General features: G+C 40.9%; 1 protein-coding gene across 1 annotated transcript in view; it reads left to right on the top strand.

The window, feature by feature from the left end:
• SEC13 (SEC13 homolog, nuclear pore and COPII coat complex component) overlaps positions 1 to 14,237 on the top strand; it is a 47,277-nt gene extending 33,040 nt beyond the window's left edge. The window contains exon 9 of the mRNA XM_060110180.1: positions 13,786 to 14,237. Coding sequence (XP_059966163.1) covers positions 13,786 to 13,899 — 114 coding nt within the window. The 3' untranslated portion in view covers positions 13,900 to 14,237. The remainder of the gene's footprint in view (positions 1 to 13,785) is intronic.
• The last annotated feature ends 8,300 nt before the right edge of the window (positions 14,238 to 22,537 follow it).

Here is a 22,537-nt window from a genome sequence, read left to right as displayed (position 1 = left end):
ATGTCAATCCCAATCTCCCAATTCATCACACCACCACCACCACCACCCTCCACTTTCCCCCCTTGGTGTCCATACGTTTGTTGTCTACATTTGTGTTTCAATTTCTGCCTTGCAGACTGGTTCATCTGTACCATTTTTCTAGGTTCCAGATATATGCATTAATATACGATATTTATTTTTCTCTTTCTGACTTACTTCACTCTGTATGACAGTCTCTGGATCCATCCCTGTCTCTACAAATGACCCCATTTTGTTCCTTTTTATGGCTGAGTAATATTCCATTGTATATATGTACCACATCTTCTTTATCCATTCGTCTGTCAATGGGCATTTAGGTTGCTTCCATGACCTGGCTATTGTAAATAGTGCTGAAATGAACATTGGGGTGCATGTGTCTTTTTAAATTATGGTTTCCTCTGGGTATATGCCCAGTAGTGGGATTGCTGGGTCATATGGTAATTCTATTTTTAGTTTCTTAAGGAACCTCCATACTGTTCTCCATAGTGGCTGTATCAATTTACATTCCTACCAACAGTGCAAGAGGGTTCGCTTTTCTCCACACCCTCTCCAGCCTTTGTTGCTTGTAGATTTTCTGATGATGCCCATTCTCACTGGTGTGAGGTGATACCTCATTGTAGTTTTGATTTGCATTTCTCTAATAATTAGTGGTGTTAAGCAGCTTTTCATGTGCTTCTTAGCCATCCCAATGTCTTCTATGGAGAAATGTCTATGTAGGTCCTCTGCCCATTTTTTGATTGGATTGTTTGTTTTGTTAATATTGAGCTGCATGAGCTGTTTATATATTTTGGAGATTAATCCTCTGTCCAATAATTCCTTTGCAAATATTCTCTCCCATTCTGAGGGCTTTCATCTTGTATGTAGTTTCCTTTACTGTGCAAAAGCTTTGAAGTTTCATTAGGTCCCATTTGTTTATTTTTGTTTTTATTTCCATTACTCTAGGAGGTGGATCAAAAAAGATCTTGCTGTGATTTTTGTCAAAGAGTGTTCTTCCTATGTTTTCCTCTAAGAGTTTTATAGTGTCCAGTCTTACATTTAGGTCTGTAATCCATTTTGAGTTTATTTTTGTATACGGTGTTAGGGAGTGTTCTAATTTCCTTCTTTTACATGTAGCTGTCCAGTTTTCCCAGCAGTACTTATTGAAGAGACTGTCTTTTCTCCATTGCATATCCTTGCCTCCTTTGTCATAGATTAGGTTGACCATAGGTGCGTGGGTTTATCTCTGGGCTTTCTATCCTGTTCCATTGATCTGTATTTCTGTTCTTGTGCCAGTACCATATTGCCTTGATTACTGTAGCTTTGTAGTATAGTCTGAAGTCAGGAAGCCTGATTCCTCCAGCTCCGTTTTTTTCCCTCAAGACTGCTTTGGCTATTTCAGGGTCTTTTGTGTCTCCATACAAGTTTTAAGATTTTTTGTTCTAGTTCTGTAAAAAATGCCATTGATAATTTGATAGGGATTGCATTGAATCTGTAGACTGCTTTGCGTAGTATAGTCATTTTCACAATATTGATTCTTCCAATCCAAGAACATGGTATATCTCTCCATCTGTTTGTGTCATCTTTAATTTCTTTCATCAGTGTCTTACAGTTTTCTGAGTACAGTTCTTTTGTCTCCCTAGGTAGGTTTATTCCTTGGTATTTTATTCTTTTTCTGGCAGTGGTAAATGGGAGTGTTTCCTTAATTTCTCTTTCAGATTTTTCATCATTAGTGTATAGGAATGCAAGAGATTTCTGTGCATTACTTTTGTATCCTGCAACTTTACCAAATTCATTGATTAGCTCTAGTAGTTTTCTGGTGGCATCTTTAAGATTCTCTATGTATAGTATCATGTCATCTGCAAACAGTGACAGTTTTACTTCTTTTCCAATTTGAATTCCTTTTATTTCTTCTTCTTCTCTGATTGCTGTGTCTAGGACTTCCAAAACTATGTTGAGTAATAGTGGTGAGAGTGGACATCCTTGTCTTGTTCCTGATCTTAGAGGAAATGCTTTCAGTTTTTCGCCATTGAGAATGATGTTTGCTGTGGGTTTGTCGTAGGTGGGCTTTATTATGTTGAGGTAGGCACCTCTGTGCCCACCTTCTGGAGAGTTTTTATTATAAATGAGTGTTGAATTTTGTCAAAAGCTTTTTCTGCATCTATGGAGATGATCATATGGTTTTACTTCTTCAGTTTGTTAATATGGTGTATCACATGGATTGATTTGCGTATATTGAAAAATCCTTGCATCCCTGGGATAAATCCCACTTGATCATGGTGTATGATCCTTTTAATGTGTTTTTGGATACTGTTTGCTAGTATTTTGTTGAGGATTTTTGCATTTATATTCATCAGTGATATTGGTCTGTAATTTTCTTTTTTTGTAGTATCTTTGTCTAGTTTTGGAATCAGGGTGATGGTGGCCTCATAGAATGAGTTTGGGAGTGTTCTTTCCTCTGCAATTTTTTGGAAGAGTTTGAGAAGGATGGCTGTTAGCTCTTCTCTGAATGTTTGATAGAATTCACCTGTGAAGCCGTCTGGTCCTGGACTTTTGTTTGTTGGAAGATTTTTAATCACAGTTTCAATTTCATTACTTCTGATTGGTCTGTTCATCTTTTCTATTTCTTCCTGGTTCAGTCTTGGAAGGTTATACCTTTCTAAGAATTTGTCCACTTCTTCCAGGTTGTCCATTTTATTGGCATAGAGTTGCTTATAGTAGTCTCTTAGGATGCTTTGTACTTCTGTGGTGTCTGTTGTAACATCTCCTTTTTCATTTCTAATTTTATTGAGTCCTCTCCCTCTTTTTCTTGATGAGTCTGGCTAATGGTTTATCAATTTTGTTTATCTTTTCACAGAAGCAGCTTTTAGTTTTATTTATCTTTGCTATTGTTTTCTTTGTTTCTATTTCATTTATTTCTGCTCTGATCTTTATGATTTCTTTCCTTCTGCTAACTTTGGGGGTTTTTTGTTCCCCTTTCTCTAGTTCCTTTAGGTGTAAGGTTAGATTGTTCATTTGAGATTTTTCTTGTTTCTTGAGGTAGGCTTGTATTGCTATAAACTTCCCTCTGAGAACTGCCTTTGCTGCATATCATAGGTTGTGGATTGTTGTGTTTTCATTGTCATTTGTCTCTAGGTATTTTGACTTCCTCTTTGATTTCTTCAGTGATCTCATGGTTTTTTAGTAACGTACTGTTTAGCCATGTGTTTGTGTTTTTTACGTTTTTTTCCCTGTAATTGATTTCAAATCTCATAGCATTGTGGTCAGAAAAGATGCTTGATATGATTTTAATTTTCTTAAATTTACTGAGGCTTGATTTGTGACCCAAGATGTGATCTGGAAAATGTTCCGTTTGCACTTGAGAAGAAAGTGTAATCTGCTGTTTTTGGATGTAATGTCCTACAAATATTAATGAAATCTGTCTGGTCTGTTGTGTCATTTAAAGCTTGTGTTTCCATATTAATTTGCTGTCTGGATGATCTGTCCATTGGTGTAAGTGAGGTGTTAAAGTTCCCCACTATTATTGTGTTACTGTCGATTTCCTCTTTTATAGCTGTTAGCAGTGCCTTGTGTATTGAGGTGCTCCTATGTTGCGTGCATATATACTTATAATTGTTATATCTTCTTTTTGGATTTATCCCTTGATCATTATGTAGTGTCCTTCCTTGTCTCTTGTAACTTTCTTTATTTTAAAGTCTATTTTATCTGATATGAGTATTGCTACTCCAGCTTTCTTTTGATTTCCATTTACATGGAATATCTTTTTCCATCCCCTCATTTTCAGTCTGTATGTGTCCCTAGGTCTGAACTGTGTCTCTTGTGACAGCATATATATGGGTCATGTTTTTGTATCCATTCAGCGAGCCTGTGTCTTTTGGTTGGAGCATTTAATCCATTCACGTTTAAGGTAATTATCAATATGAATGTTCCTATTACCATTTTCTTAATTGTTGTGGGGTTTTTTTTAAAGGAATTCCTTTATTTTTTATTATTTATTTATTATTTTATTTTTGGCTGTGCTGGGTCTTCGTTTCTGTGCAAGGGCTTTCTCTAGTTGCAGCAAGCATGGGCCACTCTTCATCGCGGTGCCTGGGCCTCTCACTATTGCGGCCTCTCTTGTTGCAGAGCACAGGCTCCAGACGCGCAGGCTCAGTAGTTGTGGCTAACACCCAGTTGCTCTGCTGCATGTGGTATCCTCCCAGACCAGGGCTCGAACCCGCATCCCCTGCATTGGCAGGCAGACTCTCAACCACTGCGCCACGAGGGAAGCCCTTGTGGGTTTGTTTTTGTAGGTCCTTTTCTTCTGTTGTGTTTCCCACTTAGAGAAGTTCCTTTAGCATTTGTGGTAGAGCTGCTTTGGTGGTGCTGAATTCTCTTAGCTTTTGCTTATCTGTAAAGCTTTTGATTTCTCCATCGAATCTGAATGAGATCCTTGCTGGGTAGAGTTATCTTGGTTGAAGGTTCTTCCCTTTCATCACTTTAAATATGTCATGCCACTCCCTTCTGGCTTGTAGAGTTTCTGCCGAGAAATCAGCTGTTAACGTTATGGGAGTTCCCTTGCATGTTATTTGTCGTTTTTCCCTTGCTGATTTCAATAATTTTTCTTTGTCTTTAATTTTTGCCAATTTGATTACTATGTGTTTCCGTGTATTTCTCCTTGGGTTTGTACTGCCTGGGACTCTCTGTGCTTCCTGGACTTGGGTGGCTATTTCCTTTCTCATGTTAGGGAAGTTTTTGACTGCAATCTCTTCAAATATTTTCTCGGGTCCTTTCTCTCTTCTCCTTCTGGGACCCCTATAGTGCGAATGTTGTTGGCATTTAATGTTGTCCCAGAGGTCTCTTAGGCTGTCTTCATTTCTTTTCATTCTTTTTTCTTTGTTCTGTTCCGCAGCAGTGAATTCCACCATTCTGTCATCCAGGTCACTTATCCGTTCTTCTGCCTCAGTTATTCTGCTATTCATTCCTTCTAGTGTATTTTCCATTTCAGTTATTGTATTGTTCATCTCTGTTTGTTCTTTAATTCTTCTAGGTCTTTGTTAAACATTTTCTTGGATCTTCTTGAGCTTTGCCTCCATTCTTTTTCTGAGGTCCTGGATCATCTTCACTATCACTATTCTGAATTCTTTTTCTGGAAGGTTGGCTGTCTCCACTTCACTTAGTTGTTTTTCTGGGGTTTTATCTTGTTCCTTCATCTGGTACAAAGTCCTTTGCCTTTTCATTTTGTCTATCTTTCTGTGAATGTGGTTTTCCTTCCACAGGCTGCAGAATTGTAGTTCCTCTTGCTTCTGCTGTCTGCCCTCTGGTGGATGAGGCTATCTAAGAGGCTTGGGCAAACTTTCTGATGGGAGGGACTGGTGGTAGGTAGAGCTGGGTGTTGCTCTGGTGGGCAGAGCTCAGTCAAACTTTAATCCACCTTTCTGCTGATGGGTGGGGCTGGGTTCCCTCCCTGTTGGTTGTTTGGCCTGAAGCCACCCAGCACTGGAGCCTATCCAGCTCCTTGGTGGGGCTAATGGCAGACTCTGGGAAGGCTCACACCAAGGAGTACTTCCCGGAACTTCTGCTGCCAGTGTCCTTGTCCCCACGGTGAGCCACAGGCACCCCCTGCCTCTGCAGGAGACCCTCCAACACTAGCAGGTAGTTCTGGTTCAGTCTCCTGTGGGGTCACTGCTCCTTCCCCTGTGTACTGATGCACACACTGCTTTGTGTGTGCCCTCCAAGGGTGGAGTCTCTGTTTCCCCCCAGTCCTGTCAAAGTCCTGCAATCAAATCCCACTAGCCTTCAATGTCTGATTCTCTAGGAATTTCTCCTAGATCCCCAGGTTGGGAAGCCTGATGCGGGGCTCAGAACTTTCACTCCAGTGGGTGGAGTTCTGTTGTATAAGTGTTCTCCAGTTTGTGAGTCACCACCCAGCAGTTACAGGATTTGATTGTATTGTGATTGTGCCCCTCCTACCATCTCATTGTTGCTTCTCCTTTGTCCTTGCCTGGGGGTATCTTTTTTGGTGAGTTCCAGTGTCTTCTTGTTGATGACTGTTCAGCAGTCAGCCGTGACTCCAGTGCTCTCGCTATTGGGAGTGAGAGCACGTCCCTGTACTCTGCCATCTTGAACCAATCTCAGCAGTGTCATTTTTTTTTTAATTGAAGTATAGTTGATTTAAAATGTGTTAATTTCTTCTGTACAGCAAAGTGATTCAGTTATGTGTATGCACATTCTTTTTCATATTCTTTTCCATTATGCTTTATTACAGGATATTCAATATAGTTCCCTGTGCTATATAGTAGGACCTTGTTGTTTATCCATTCTATATATAATAGTTTGCATCTGCTAGTCCCAAACTCCCAATCCATCCATCCTGCACCCCCCCATCCACCTTGGCAACCAGAAGTCTGTTCTCCATGTCTCGGAGTCTCTTTCATAGATAAGTTCATGTCATATTTTAGATTCCACATATAAGCAATATCATATGGTATTTGTCATTCTCTTTCTGACTTACTTCACTTGATATGATGATCTCTAGGTCCATCCATGTTGCTGCAAATAGCATTAGTCTTTTTTATGCCTGAGTAATATTCCGTTGTATGTATGTTTCACATCTTCTTTATCCGTTCATCTGTCAGTGGACATTTAGGTTGTTTCCAACTCTTAGCTCTTGTAAATAGTGCTGCTGTGAACATAGGGGGCATGTGTCTTTCTGAATTAGAGTTTTCTCTGGATATATGCCCAGGAGTGGGATTGCTGGATCATATTGGTAGCTCTGTTTTTAGTTTTCTGAGGAACCTCCACACTGTTTTCCACAGTGGCTGCACCAGCTTACGTTCCCACTGTCAGTGCAGGAGGTTCCCTTCTCTCCACGCCCTCTCCAGCATTTGTTATTTGCAGCCTTTTTGATGGTGGCCATTCTGATTGGTGTGAAGTGGTACCTCACACCTACCTCATTGTAGTTTTGATTTTCACTTAGCATAGTGTCTTCATCTGTGTTGTAGATCACCTATGTTGTAGCATGTCATTGTTTCTTCCTTTTGAAGGCTGAATAATATTCCATTGTGCCACATTTTATTTATCCATTCTCTGTTGATGGACACTGGGGCGCTTCCACCTTTTGGCTATTGTGAATAATGCTGCAATGCACATGGGTGTGCAAGTAATATCTCTTTAAGACCCTCTGCAGACAGCTTTTACCCAGCCTAGGGTCCCTTTTGTGTTCAGTGGTCCTGGAAAGATCCATCAGGCCCTATCTAAAAGCCATAGAATTTGAGCTGGAATGACCCTCAAAGGACAGGTAATCCAACCCTATTTCTAGTGAGTGCCAATATCAGGACTAGTACCCAGGTCTGGTTGCACCCAGGACAGGCCACTGTACCCTGACTGCCCTCAGTAGTGTTTACAAATCAGTAGGCAAGTACCTGGTTGTACGTTCCACGTTTTGGGGTCTGCTGTCTTTTATGCTTTTTACTCTTCCTTATAAGCCTGTTTCCCACAAAGAGCTCAGTGCTATTGCTCTCTTTATTGCATTCCTTTGCTGAAGGACTTAGTATGTTTTCACTTCAGAGCATTCTACACAGTGCATGCTTAGTGAATAAAGTCTATCCCTAAGGCAGTTCTTAGAATCATTTTTTTTTACCAAGTTAATGTACATAGCTTTAGGTAGTTTTTATTTGGTTTTTTGTTTGTTTTTTGGCTGCCTTGGGTCTTCGTTGCAGTGAGTGGGGGCTAGTCTTCGTTGCAGTGTGCGGACTCCTTATTGCCGTAGCTTCTCTTGTTGCAGAGCATGGGCTTTAGACATGTGGGCTCAGTAGTTGTGGCTCCCGGGTGCTAGAGCACAGGCTCAGTAGTTGTGGTGCACAGGCTTAGTTGCTCTGCAGCATGTGGGATCCTCCCGGGCCAGGGCTTGAACCCATGTTCCCTGCACTGGCAGGCAGATTCCCAACCACTGCGCCACCAGGGAAGTCGCTGATTTTTTTTTTTAATGCAGTCTAGTTTTCCCTGTATGGGGGTAAACCTTTTCAACGTTTAGCTGCTGCTTCTGCTGTTTACTTCAGTGTATAAATAACATACCTATTGATCTGTTATCTTCCTCTACCACAGTTCTCGAACTTTAGCATTGCTAAACTTGTTAAAACAGATTACCCACCCCACCCCTAGAGCTTCTGAACCAGTGGATCTGGGCTGGGACCCCAAAATTTGCATTTTTAACAAGTTCCCAGATGCTCCACACACTCTGGCCTGGGACCACATTTTGAGAACCACTCTAACACCCCATAACCTCTCACTGGAGCTCTATCAATTTGGTTAAACGGCATCCATGTTTACATTATTATTATTGCCAATATTTCATGTTACATCATTATTCACAGGATTGCCCCTCAGTTACTGTTATTCATATGCTTTTTGTTTAATCTCTTCTTCCAGTTTTAGTGATATACTTGATATACATCACAGTATAAGTTAACAGTGTATAGCATAATGGTTTTGACTTGCATGTACTGTTAAATGATTACTGCTATAAATTTAGTTAGCATCCATCATCTCATATAGATATAATGGAGAAAAAAATTACTTTCCTTGTGATGTTACCTCTTAGGATCTCCTCTCAACAGTTTTCATATATATTATACATAAGTGTTAGCTGTAGTCATCATGCTGTACATTACATACCAGTACTTATTTATCATGCAACTGGAAGTTTGTGGGTTTTGACCACCTTCCTCCTATTCCCCCTGCCCCACACAGTGCCTCTGATAATCATGAATCTGATACCTTTTTCTATGAGTTTGGTTTTTTGTTTTTAGATTACACATCCAACTGAGATAGTACAGTTGTCTTTCACTGTCTTACTTTTTTCACTGAGCATAATGCCCTCAAGATCCATATATGTTGTCACAAATATCAAATATTCTTTGTTTTCTATGGCTGAATAATACTCCATTTTATGTGTGTGTGTGTATATTTATATGTAAATACAACTTAATTATTCACCCCTCTGTTGATGGTCAGTTAGGTTGTTTCCATGTATTGCTAATTGTAAATACTGCTGTTATGAACTTGGGGGGTCAAATGTCTTTTCAACTTAGTGTTTCATTTCCTTTCGATTTATACCCAGAAGTGGAATTGCTGGATCATATGGCAGTTCTATTTTTAATTTTTTTAGTTTGTTTTATTGAAGTATAGTTTATTTACAATGTATTAATTTCTACTTTGCAGCAAAGTGATTCAGTTACACATATATATATATATTCTTCTTCATATTCCTTTCCATTATGGTTTATCACATGATATTGAATATAGTGCCATGTACTATACAGTACGACCTTGTTGTTTGTGCATTCTATATATAATACTTTGCATCTCCTAATCCCAACCCCCCAGTAGATCCCTCCCACACCCCCCATCTAACTTGGCAGCCAGAAGTCTGTTCTCTACGTCTTGGAGTCTCATAGATAATTTGTGTCATATTTTGTTTCACATGTAAGTGGTATCATATGGTATTTGTCTTTCTCATCATGACTTACATCACTTGATGTAATATCTGCGTCCACCCATGTTGGTAGAAATGATATTATATTCTTTTTTATAATAATAATTCCACTGTATATATGTAGCACATATTCTTTACCCATTCTTCTGTCAGTAGACATTTAGGTTGTTTCCATGTCTTGCCTATTCTAAATAGTGCTGCTATGAACATAGGGGTGCACGTACATTTTCCAGTTATACTTTTATCTACGTATGTGGCAAGGAGTGGGACTGCCGAATCATATGGTAGCTGTGTGTTTACTGTTTGAGGAACCTCCATTCTTTTCTCCATAGTAGTTATTACCAGATGGCAGTCCCACCAAAAACATAGGAGGGCTCCCTTTCCTCCATGCCCTCTGCTACATTTATTGTTTGTAGACTTTGTTCATGGCATTTTGAGTAGTGTGAAGTGATGTCTCCTTGCAGTTTTGATTTCCAATTCTCTAGTATTAGGAATATTCAGCATCTTTTCATGTGCCTCTCTTTTTAACACTATGAGTAAAATGTACCTCTGGAAATTGGCCTCGTAAAACTGGGCCCTGTTTTGAATTCCTTTCCTATTACCTGCTTCTGGGCATTTCGTGATGGCAGGTGTCTTTACAGGCTTACAGGCTTTGAGAATATGAAGTTCCCCTGAGCACCTGCTTTAAAGTTGTTGTTACTGGAAACGGCCAAAAAGTGGCAGGATTTTTTCATGCCCAGCTCTGGTTACACCTGCATGTACAGCCTAAGGGGAAGTCGTGTTCCTAGGTTGTGAATTAGTGGAATGTGTCAGCACAAACACCAAGGGCTTGTATCTCATTACTTCATTGCCCACCTCCCAGACAGTGGAGACTGTGGTGACATCCCCAGGGGACTAGACACTCCAGGTCCAAGGGGGGCTCATTTGCTGGTACATCTTCCCCAGCTCCCTCAGGCCCAGAACACTCCAGCCTTGTGTTGCTGGCTGCCCAGGTTCCCCAAGCCAACATGGAATAGAGGAGGCATTTTTCTCTTTTTATTGTATTGTATTTTTACTTCTGATTTTAGTTTGGAGTGTTGTACATTTACAGTGTTGTTTTTGTTTCCTGTGTACAGTGACGTGTTTCAGTTATGCAGATACATATATCTGTTCTCTCGGATTCTGTTCCCCTATTGGTTATGACAGACTGTTGAGTAGAGTTCCTTGTGCTCCACAGAAGGTCCTTGTTAATTATCCATTTTATAAATATTAGTGTGTACAGGTTAATCCCAACCATGGCATTTGTCCCTCCCCCCATGCTTTCCCCCTTGGTAACCCTAAGTTTCTTTTCTACGTCTGTGAGTCCGTTTCTGTTTTGTACGTTAGTTCACGCCTGTCAGTTTTTAGTGAAATCATATCTGTTCTTCTCTGACTTGCTTCACTTAGTGTGAGCTCTAGGTCCATCCACCTTGCTGCCAACGGCATTATTTCCTTCTTTATGCCTGGGGGTTCATTCCATTGTATCTATGTACCACATGTTCTCCATTCGCCTGTGGATGGAGATTGTGGTTGCTTCCAAACCTTGACTGTTGTAGGTCTTGCTGTAGTCAGTGAATGTGCAAGTGTTGGCTTTCCAAGCATGGTTATCTGCGGACGTGTGCCCAGCAGTGGGCTTGCCGGATCCTATGATAGCTCTATTTGTGGTGTTTTAAGGAACCTCTGTAGTGTTCTCCATAGTGGCTCTACAAATCTACATTCCCCCCAGTGGTGTAGGAGGGTTCCCTTTTCTCCACACCCTCTCCAGCATTTATTGTTTGCAGACTTTTTGATGATGGCCATTCTGACAGGTATGAGGTGATTCCTCGTTGGAGTTTGATTTCTCTAATGATTAGTGATGTTGAGCATCTTTTGTTTTTTGTCATTCTGTATGTCTTCTTTGGAAAACTGTGTATTTAGATTTCCCACCCATGTTTGGATTAGGTTGTTTTCTTGATATTGAGCTGCATGTATATTCTGGAGATTAATCTTTTGTCTGTTGTTTCATTTGCAAATATTTTCTCCCATTCTGAGGGTTGTATTTTTGTTTTGTTTATGGTTTGATTTGCTGTGCAAAATCTTGTCTCATTAGGTCCCATTGTTTATTTCCATTTCTCTAGGAGGTGGGTCAAAAGGGATCTTGCTGTAATGTACGTCATAGAGTGTTCTGCCTTGTTTTCCTCTAAGAGTTTGATAGTGTCTGGCCTTACATTTAGGTCTTTAATCCATTTTGAGTTTATTTTTGTGTATGGTGTTAGAAAGTGTTCTAATTTCCTTCTTTTACATGTAGCTGTCCAGTTTTCCCAGCACCAATTGAAGAGACTGTCTTTTCCCCACTGTACATCCTTGCCTCCTTTGTCAATTAGCTGACCATAGGTGCGTGGGTTTATCTCTGGGCTTTCTATCCTGTACAGTTGATCTATATTTCTGTTTTTGTGCCAGTACCATACTCTCTTGCTTACTGTAGCCTTGTAGTATACTTTTTAGTTGGGGAGCCTGATTCCTCCAGCTCTGTTTTTCTTTCTCAAGATTGCTTTGGCTATTTGGGGGTCTTTCGTGTTTCCATACAAATTGTAAAGTTTTTTGTTCTAGTTCTGTGAAAAATGCCATTGGTAATTTGATAGGGATTGCATTGAATCTGTAGATTGCTTTGGGTAGTATAGTCATTTTCACAATATTGATTCTTCCAATCCAAGAACATGATATACCTCTCCATCTGTTTGTATCATCTTTAATTTCTCTCATCAGTGTCTTATAGTTTTCTGCATACAGGTCTTTTGCCCCCTTAGGTAGGTTTATTCCTGGGTATTTTATTCTTTTTGTTTGAGTGATAAGTGGGGGTGTTTCCTTAATTTCTCTTTCTGATTTTTCATTGTTAGTTTATAGGCATGCAAGAGATTGGAAGTGGGCTTCTTGACAGTGGGCCCTGTTTTGAATTCTTTTTCGAAGAATTCATTGTACCTCTGAAAGTGTGCCAGTACAGTTCTTCACTAGTCAGCTCAATTTGGGTTTCAGGCTTTCTCTCCTATTAGTGTTCTTAGGTTGAAAGGACCTGCTATTAAGTTCTGTTTTGGGTTGAGGCACTTTTTTCAACTCTGAATATGCCACTGGCTGAGATCAGGTAGATAGGACAGCTGGTTTCTTTCCCTGCACCAGTGAGGCTGGAGCATTGGCTTCACAGCTGCCTGTATTCTCTGGTCAGGCTTGCTAGACAGTCAGGACTGGCTACTCGACTCAGCAGTAGGTGAGGCTAGAATTACCTTCCTTGCCCTGGCAGTACACAGCAGGATGGGATCCAGAATGCATGGCTTATTTTGGGGGGAGCTGAAGAGTCAAGAGTGTGCACTAAATTCCTGGTCAGGTGAGGCCACCGGATTTGCTATGCAGACAGTGAATGCCACCAGCAGTGCTTTCTATTCCTGTGTTACCTTAAGCAGGGTTGTTGACTGGCTGTGTGGCTTCGCTGGTTGGGCAGTCCAAAGGCTGTATTCAGTAGGAAGTGCAGCTATGAACTGGTGCTTTCCAGGGAAGCAGCTTTAAGGTTACTAATACTTTGTTTGTGGTCTGGACTGAAGCCTACCTGTGCCCCAGCTTCCCTGTCAGAACAGACTCACTTGGGCCCTGCAGGTAGGGACTCAGGCTGTGGAGATCTGAGTGCTGGTTGTTGGAAGCCCTCTCTGGTCACAATCCAATTCTCAGCAGTTGGGCCTCACAGATTCAGCTGCGATCCTGGTGGAGCAAAACCAGAGTATCAGCACCTGCAAATTGATGACCACAGTGCAGTGGGAGGGGGGAACAGGTGCTGGATGTCACCCGGGGCTCTTTTCTCACTCGAGGGGCCAGAGCCTCAGGGGAGGCTGCTCCCTGTGGTAGTGTGCCAGCCCCTGGAAGGGATGCTGGGATCAACATGTGGCCCCTTCTCTTACCTTCTAATGCAGTCTGTCTCAGTGTCCATAGTGCAGGACACTTCAGCTTCACTGCTGTGTTGTAGGATTTGTTCAGTGGTGTGTCTCTATGAATAGCTGTTAGTTCTTTTAAGGGAAAGTGAAGCCAGGAACAAGCTGTGTCACCATCTTCATGACATCACTGTCCATACTCCTCCTTTCTTACTCTGTGTGGATACTTTTTCCTTTACTTTCATTTTGGTGGGATTTCAGTGAGGGGAACCAAGGTAAGTGCTCTCTTTACCCACAAGACTGTGAGCTGTAGTTCTTGCTGGAGATCTCTGCCCTCTTTAGAGAATGCAGGGAGGTAAGGGCAGGGATACTTACCTGTAATGGGATGTGTGTGCTGGCTTGCAGGTGACCCTGTGGAAGGAGTCGGTTGACGGGCAGTGGGTGTGCATCAGTGATGTCAACAAGGGCCAGGGTTCTGTGTCCACTTCAGTCACAGAGGGTCAGCAGAACGAGCAGTGACAGGACAGGCAGGGCCTGGTCTCCACCTGCTGCCTCCAGGACTGCCCCTTCCTGCCAACTGACCACACAGCTGGGAGGAAGAACACCCAGCTGCCACAAGATCACTTTCCCGGGAGTCATTAACTGATGCAACCAGACTTATCATCTGCCTTAACATGATTTGATATGGTTTGTAATTTACTGTCCAGCTGAACACACACTTGTTCTGAGGGAAAAACGACAATTAACCGTCAGCTCTATTATTTTAAGATATTGTTGGTCATTTTTATGTACCTTGTAGGTTCAGGCATCATTTGGGGGGGATTGTTTCCAAAGTAATAAACTTGTATTGCTTATAATTCTTCCTGCATTTTTCTAACCCCTCCCTACAAAGCTCGTTTTATCTCTTGTTGGTTAGTGTCCTTGAACAGCATTTACCAAGACCCAGGTCCCTATGGGCCTAGCTGAGTCCTGCCCACAGAGCTGATCTGTCACTGTTGAAGAGTCCTTGTGACTCAGTTTATGCTGAAGGCACCATACAAAGCTACACTTGGCCTTCAGCGATGGGACTGCAGCCCCCAGCTCTGCTACTTATCCTGAGTATACATCCTCTGCTGGAGACTGAGGCTAATAAACTCTGCCCTGCACATACAGGGTAGTATCAGCCATATCCCAAGAGTCTACAAGACTGACGAGGAAAGCAGGCACAATTCACCTGGTTTACTGCCCAGTCAGTGGAAGGACAGGCTCACCGACACTGAACCAAGGATCACCTCTAATGGGAGGCCCTGGGACCCTGAACTGAAACAGCAGTCACGGCAGGAGCCGAGACCTGTATGAGTGGCATGAACTTGGACCTTTCACACGTAAAACAGCACAGCAAACCTGTGTAGGCGCGTACCGCCAACTTACTTACTGGTGAGGAAACTGGCAAGAAGGTCAGGAGCTGCCCTGGGCCGTCCACCGCCACGTGCCAGAGGCAGCGTTGGCATCCTAATCCGTCTCAGCTCAGAACTCCCAAGGCTGGAATCCGGGACCTGGTGCTGGGGCTCCTCAGCCGTAATCAAGGAGTGGAGCTCACGCCAGGCCTGTATGTGCGCACACACAGATGAAAGGTCAGGCCGCTCACTGCAGGAGGTTCTGTGCACAGGTAAGTGTGGACCCCTCTTCTACCTGTTCTTTGTCCATTTTTCAGCAGCAGAATCCCTGTTGTGAAATAAATCTTACATCATAACATATAAAATTGGAAAAAGCAGAACTACATTTGTTGAAGTGAGGCTAGAGAGGACTGGCCCACTAGGCCTCCCAAATCATTCTGCAAAATCCTACCTTCCCAGAACAATAGGCAAATTGCTGCTCCTTCCCTTCCATTATTCAGATGTGAAAAGAAAGGCCAAGGAAGCACCTTTGCTCGGGCTTCTCAATGGACACAAATTACACTGAATTCTAGTTAGCTCTACATATCTGCCTTCCTTAACAAGCTCTGTGCTCCCGAGGGCAGGCCTGGTCCTCCTTACAGTGCCACATACAAATGAATAATGAGAAGGGACTGGTCACATGTCACACACTGGGTTAGTGATAGGTCATTGGGCTCCTGGCCGTAGGCTGTGTTTATAGCTTACACCAACAGGATCAGTTCGAATAATCTGGAAGTAAATGAAATGACCACTGTCAACAGTTTATGCTTAGGGTGATGATAACATGTTAGCCATTCCTGGGGTAAGGGAAATACCTCCGATTTCTTAGAACAAAACCAGCCAACCAAGTGCAATGCCATGTTGAGTGTCCATCTTCAGGGCAGTTGCCAAGCCCAAGTGAGAGGAATGTCAGGGTAATTTAAAAGATACACAGAGAATTCTAGTTAGGGCGAGATGGCAGTAGCAGCCACACTGATTTTCAATCCTTTCACAAAAGCAAAGCACCTAGGATAGCAAAAGAAACCCCCGGATGACATTAAGGTAGCTCCTCAAACTCTGAAACATCAAGGAGTAGGGCCAAACCATGCATAAGGGGGAGATTTCCACTTCCACACATGAAGGATTCACAGCTCCAAGAGCTTCCCTCAAGCCATTAACAACTAGGAAAACACAAAATCCATGAAACAACTGCTTTCCGATGTAGGACGACAGGCAGTGTTTGCAAGAAGAGGAAAACGTGGGCGTGGGAGGGGAGCCCCACAATTGCCCCAGCTTTCTTCCTAGAGAGAGTTCCCGGGAAAGGGCATGGAAACAGAATCCAGAGCGGCCTCACTGAGTTTACTAGACAGGTGAGAGTTCAGAAAGGCAAAGGTGGCCTTTACACAGCAGAGTACTACAGAAGAGGGAGCTGCTCAGAGATAGCCAGCTCCTCGGATCTGCAGGAGGGTCTCCTAGACTTTTGACCAAGTACTAACCTGCTTAGGGGAAGGGTGAAACTCTCGTGACCGAAAAGCAGTAGGCCAAACAATTCCTGGAACTCAACAGAGGGCGAGTAGTTCACGTTCCCAAGAAGCAGAGTGCAACAGCTTCACGATACAGAGGGCATTGGGTCGAGTCCTAAGAAAGATCATGCGTCAATGGTGTATCTTCAATCAGGTCTACAATAAAGGCTGCTCAGGACTTTAAAATCAACCCTTGCAAGCATCAAACTAATCCACTAATAATTACACTTTCTGCCAGATCAAAGCCCAATATTCTTTAAAGGAGTAACAAGGAAATTCAGCATATGACAGCAAACATGTACAACGTCCATCACCTAATCCATAATTACTGGGCAGGCAAAGAAGCAAGCAAATGACCCATAACCAGGGGAGGAAAAAAGTGCATAGCCACAGACTCAGAAAAGAGATAGACCACGGAATTAGCAGATGACTCCCTTAAAGACAGCTATTATAAATATGTTCAAGAATGTAAAGGAAACTGACCATAAGAAAAATGGGAGATATAAGAAAGTTGCAAATGGAGTCTCTAGAAATGAACAATTCAATATCTGAAGTGAAAAATACACTGGATGGGAGTAAAAGCGCATTAGACACTGCCATAGGAACCATCAGTACATCTGAAGACAGCAATAGAAACTATGCAAACTGAAGCACAGAGAGAAAAGCAGACAAGACAAAACAAAAATAACAGGCAAATGTGACTCCAGTATTAAGTAGTCTAAAATATGTGTAAGTTGGATTTCAAAGGAGACAGAAAAAAATGTTTAGAGAAACAGCCAAATTTTCTTAGCTGGATTTGAACTATAACCCTACAGATTCTAGGAAATTAAAAAACCCCAAGCAGAAGAAAACACACATACACACACACAATAATAAGACTGAAAATTTTTTAAAAATTATGTAAGCAGCCAGAAAAAAAAGACATATTACATACACAGGAAAAAATATAAGAATGACAACCAACTTCTCATTAGAAATTATACACATCAGACTTCCCTGGTGAAGCAGTGCTTAAGAATCTGCCTGCCAATGCAGGGGACACACGTTCCAGACCTGGTCCGCGGAGATCCCACATGCCGTGGAACAGCAAAGCCTGTGCGCCACAGCTTATCCTGAGCTCTAGAGCCCATAAGACACAACTGCTGAAGCCCGCACGCCCAGAGCCCATGCTCCGCAACAAGAGAAGCCACTGCAATGAGAAGCCCATGCACGGCAACGAACAGTAGCCCTGGCTCACCACAACTAGAGAAAGCCTGCTCAGAGCAACGAAGACCCAATGCGGCCAAAAATAATAAATAAATAAAATAAATAAATTTATTTTTTTTTAAAACTGATTCTAGAACAAGAAATTTCAGATAAAGTAGACTTCAGAACAAGGAATACTTATAAGGGATAAAAAGGGGCATAATAAGAAAAGGGTCAATTCATCAAGAAGGCAACAATCCTAAATGTGTATGCACTTAAAATAGAGCTACAAAATATGTGAAACAAAAACTCACAGAACTGAAGTCTGTTTACAATTCCAGTTGGAGATCTCAACACTCATCTTTCAGTAGTAGAAAAAATAGGACCCTAAAAAACAATAAAGTTACAGAATACATAAACAAACCTATCAATCAATTTGACCTAACAGGCACTCATAGAACATTCTACCCAGCAACACTTAAATGCATTCAAGTACATCTGGAACACTCATCAAGACACACTAATTTCTGGACCCTAAAACAAACTTTAACAAATCTAACAGAATTAAAATTATCTAGAACATATTCTTAGACTATAATGGAAGTAACCTAGAAATCAATAATAGAATACTTGGAAAACCCTCAAATATTTGGAAATTTAAGCAATATATCTAAATTACTCATGGGTCAAAGGAAAAAAATCACAATAAAAATAGTTACCTATAGAGTAAAGAAGGAACAGAATGAAGGGGAAAGGAAGGGAAGATAATAGTCTCTGCATGTACCTTGTCTTATACCATTGACTTGGGAACCACATAATGTTTAATCATTAACAAATAAAGGGGAAAAAATGCCTAAAATCTGAAAAAACAATTGGATGTAATCTTAGTTATATATCAAGCCCATGGCATAACCACACAGAGAAAATATTTAACTCATTTGACTGTGTATTCCTAAGACTGCATTTAGTAGTTTTATGGTTTGTAGTAATTGTTGTAGTCTTATTTTGAAAGTATTATGTTGATACTGTAAAATACAGCAAGATAGAGGGAATTTTGTTAATGTAATTAGAAAACAACATTTTTAAGATGAAGGAATTTAAGTATAAAACCCAAGAAGTGAAAGCACAGTGACCTTAAGTTTTACTTGGAAATAACAGTATTAATTCATGACCTATTTTTCTCCTTCTAAAAACTATGTTTTTCTCATCTATGCACTGAAAACACCTAGAAGCAATACTAGTAGTTAGAATCCAGATTCTGTTCTTTAAAAACTATTTCCCACTAAAAGAAACCAAAACTTCTTAGAGAAATAGCAAAATAAAGTCAGAAGCAGGAAGGACACACACAAGATGAGGCCAGGATTTCTTAATGAGACAGAAAGAAAATAAACTATTAAAAACGATAGGGTTGTGTCAAAAGCACACAGGAATAAACTCATCAAATATGGAAGCATCAAAAAGAAAATGACTATAATGAATTGAAACACTTATATTTTAAGAAAAAAATCCATAAGATTGGTTCAGGTTGGCGGAGTAGAAGGACGTGAGCTCACTCCCTGTTGGGAGAGCACCGGAATCGCAACTAACTGCTGAACAATCATGGACAGGAAGACACTGAAACTCACCAAAAAAGATACCCCAGGGCTTCCCTGGTGGCGCAGTGGTTGACAGTCCACCTGCCATGCAGGGAACTCGGGTTTGTGCCCCAGTCCGGGAAGAACCCACATGCCACGGAGCGGCTAGGCCTCTGAGCCATGGCCACTGAGCCTGCGTGTCCGGAGCCTGTGCTCCTCAGCAGGAGAGGCCACAAGATTGAGAGGCCAGCGTTTCACAAAAAAACAAACAAACAAACAAAAAAAAATCTTCCGACAAACAAAAGTCCAGGACCAGATGGCTTCACAGGTGAATTCTATAAAACATTTAGAGAAGAGCTAACACCCATCCTTCTCAAACTCTTCCAAAAAATTGCAGAGGAAGGAACCCTCCCAAACTCATTCTATGAGGCCACCATCACCCTGATACCACACCAGACAAAGATACTACAAAAAAAGAAAATTACAGACCAATATCACTGATGAATATAGATGCAAAAATCCTAAACAAAATACTAGCAAACATAATCCAACAACACATTAAAAGGGTCATATGCCATGATCAACTGGGATTTATCCCAGGGATGAAAGGATTCTTCAATATATGCAAATCAATCAATGTGATACACCATATTAACATACTGAAGAATAAAACCCATATGATCATTTCAAAGGATGCAGAAAAAGCTTTTGAAAAATTCAACACCCATTTATGGTAAAAACTCTCCAGAAAGTGGGCATAGAGGAAACCTACCTTAACATAATAAAGCCCATCTACGACAAACCCACAGTAAACATCATTCTCAATGGTGAAAAACTGAAAGCATTTCCTCTAAGATCAAGAACAAGACAAGGATGTCCACTCTCACCACTGTTATTCAGCATAGTTTTGGAAGTCCTAGCCATGGAAATCAGAGAAGAAAAAGAAATAAAAGGAATACAAATTGGAAAAGAGGTAAAACCGTCACTGTCTGCAGGTGACATGATACTATACATACAGAATCTTAAAGATGCCACCAGAAAACTACTAGAGCTAATCAATGAATTTGGTAAAGTTGCAGGATACAAAAGTAATGCACAGAAATCTCTTGCATTCCTAGACACTAGCAATGCAAGATCAGAAAAACAAATTAAGGAAACAATCCCATTCATCACTGCAACAAAAAGAATAAAATACCTAGGAATAAACCTACCTAAGGAGGTAAAAGACCTGTACTCAGAAAACTGTAAGACACTGATGAAAGAAATCAAAGATGACACAAACAGATGGACAGGTATACCATGTTCTTGGATTGGAAGAATCAATACTGTGAAAACTACTATACTACCCAAAGCAATCTACAGATTCAATGCAATCCCTTTCAAATTACCAGCGACTTTTTTTTTTTTTTTTTTTTTTTTTTTTTTTGCAGAACTACGACAAAAAATCTTAAAATTTGTATGGAGACACAAAAAAACCTGAATAGCCAAAGCAGTCTTAAGGGAAAAAAACGGAGCTGAGGGAATCAGACTCCCTGACTTCAGACAACACTACAAAGCTATAGTAATCAAGACAATATGGTAATGGCGCAAAAACAGAAATATAGATCAATGGAACAGGATAGAAAGCCCAGAGATAAACCACACAGCTATGGTCAACTAATCTATGACAAAGGAGGCAAGGATATACAATGGAGAAAAGACAGTCTCTTCAATAAGTGGTGCTGGGCAAACTGGACAGCTACATGTAAAAGAATGAAATCAGAACACTCCCTAACACCATACACAAAAATAAACTCAAAATGGATTACAGACCTAAATATAAGACCGGACACCATAAAACTCTTAGAGGAAAACATAGGAAGAACACTCTTTGACATAAATCACAGCAAGTTCTTTTTTGATCCACCTCCTAGAGTAATGGAAGTAAAAACAAAAATAAACAAATGGGACCTAATGAAACTTCAAAGATTTTGCAAAGCAAAGGAAAGTACAAACAAGACCAAAAGACAACCCTCAGAATGGGAGAAAATATTTGCAAACAAACCAGCGGACAAAGGATTAATCTCAAAAATATATAAACAGCTCATGCAGCTCAATATTGAAAAAACAACCCAATCAAAAAATGGGCAGAAGACCTCAATAGACATTTCTCCATAGAAGACATACAGATGGCCAAGTAGCACATGAAAAGGTACTCAACATCACTAATTATTAGAGAAATTCAAATCAAAACTACAATGAGGTTATCACCTCACACCAGTTAGAATGGGTATCATCAGACAATCTACAAACAACAAATGCTGGACAGGGTGTGGACAAAAGGGAACCCTCTTGCACTGCTGGTGTGAATCTAAATTGATACAGCCACTATGGAGAACAGTATGGAGGGTCCTTAGAAAACTAAAAATACAATTACCATATGACCCAGCAATCCCACTCCTGGGCATATAACCAGAGAAAACCGTAATTCAAAATGACACACGCACCCCAATGTTCATTGCAGCACTATTTACAATAGCCAGGACATGGAAGCAACCTAAATGCCCATCGAGAGATGAATGGATAAAGAAGATGTGGTGCATATATACAATGGAATATTACTCAACCATAAAAAGGAATGAAATTGGGTCATTTGTAGAGACGTGGATGGATCTAGAGACTGTCCTTATTTTGAACATTAGTAAGTAGACAAAAAAATTATGTATTTTTCTTGCCTTTCATGTACAAACTGTGTATCAAGGTGATGAAATAATTGCTGAAGGAAAAAATGCTAATGTAGAAAGGAACAATAGAAAAAGAAACAGGTTTAGGTAAGGGGGTTGTTGTAGACTAAGAGAGTGTGTTTTATCTGTTAAAGTTACACACTGAAGATTTTAAGGCTAAAATTACATGATTGCTGAGATTTGCTTTTAGAATATTACTCCCAAAGGAAAAAGAGTATGGGGGATAAATACACGAAGCAAGATGCTAATAAATGTTGAAACTGATGATGAATGCTTGTGGAGACTCATTGTATTACTCTCTCTGCTTTCATTGTAAGTTTGAAATTTTCCAGGATAAGAAGTTCAAACATACATGGAGAGAGAGTTTATCTTACATATGGCCAAATTTTCTGCTGGAAACATTATTTTATAATCAGAAAGGAAGTGCCTGAGATACTTGTTCAGTATCTGAGAAATACAGATTCTCACAGCCCACTACAGACTTACTGGATCAGAATCCGAAGATGAGACATAAAAAAGACTGCTTTCTTACCGCTTCCCCTATGAATCCACTGCAGCCCAGCACAGGCCTACACCCAGCGGTTGAGATTAGATGACCCTACAGGCCTCACCCTGAGATCCTAGGGCTCTTAGCCATCCCTAGACTGCGCCACCTGTAGCTCTGAGAACAGTCTCAGCACAGTGGCTGGCGGGGGTGCGGGGAGTCAAGCTACAGAGTGTGGAGGGGCCAGTATCCATAAGGAACAGGAAAGAGGGAC

The sequence above is a fragment of the Mesoplodon densirostris genome, chromosome 10, assembly GCF_025265405.1.
Source record: "Mesoplodon densirostris isolate mMesDen1 chromosome 10, mMesDen1 primary haplotype, whole genome shotgun sequence".
Lineage (NCBI taxonomy): Eukaryota > Metazoa > Chordata > Mammalia > Artiodactyla > Ziphiidae > Mesoplodon > Mesoplodon densirostris.
Note: the sequence above shows the minus strand (reverse complement) of the source record. Positions and strands in the feature narration are given on the sequence as shown.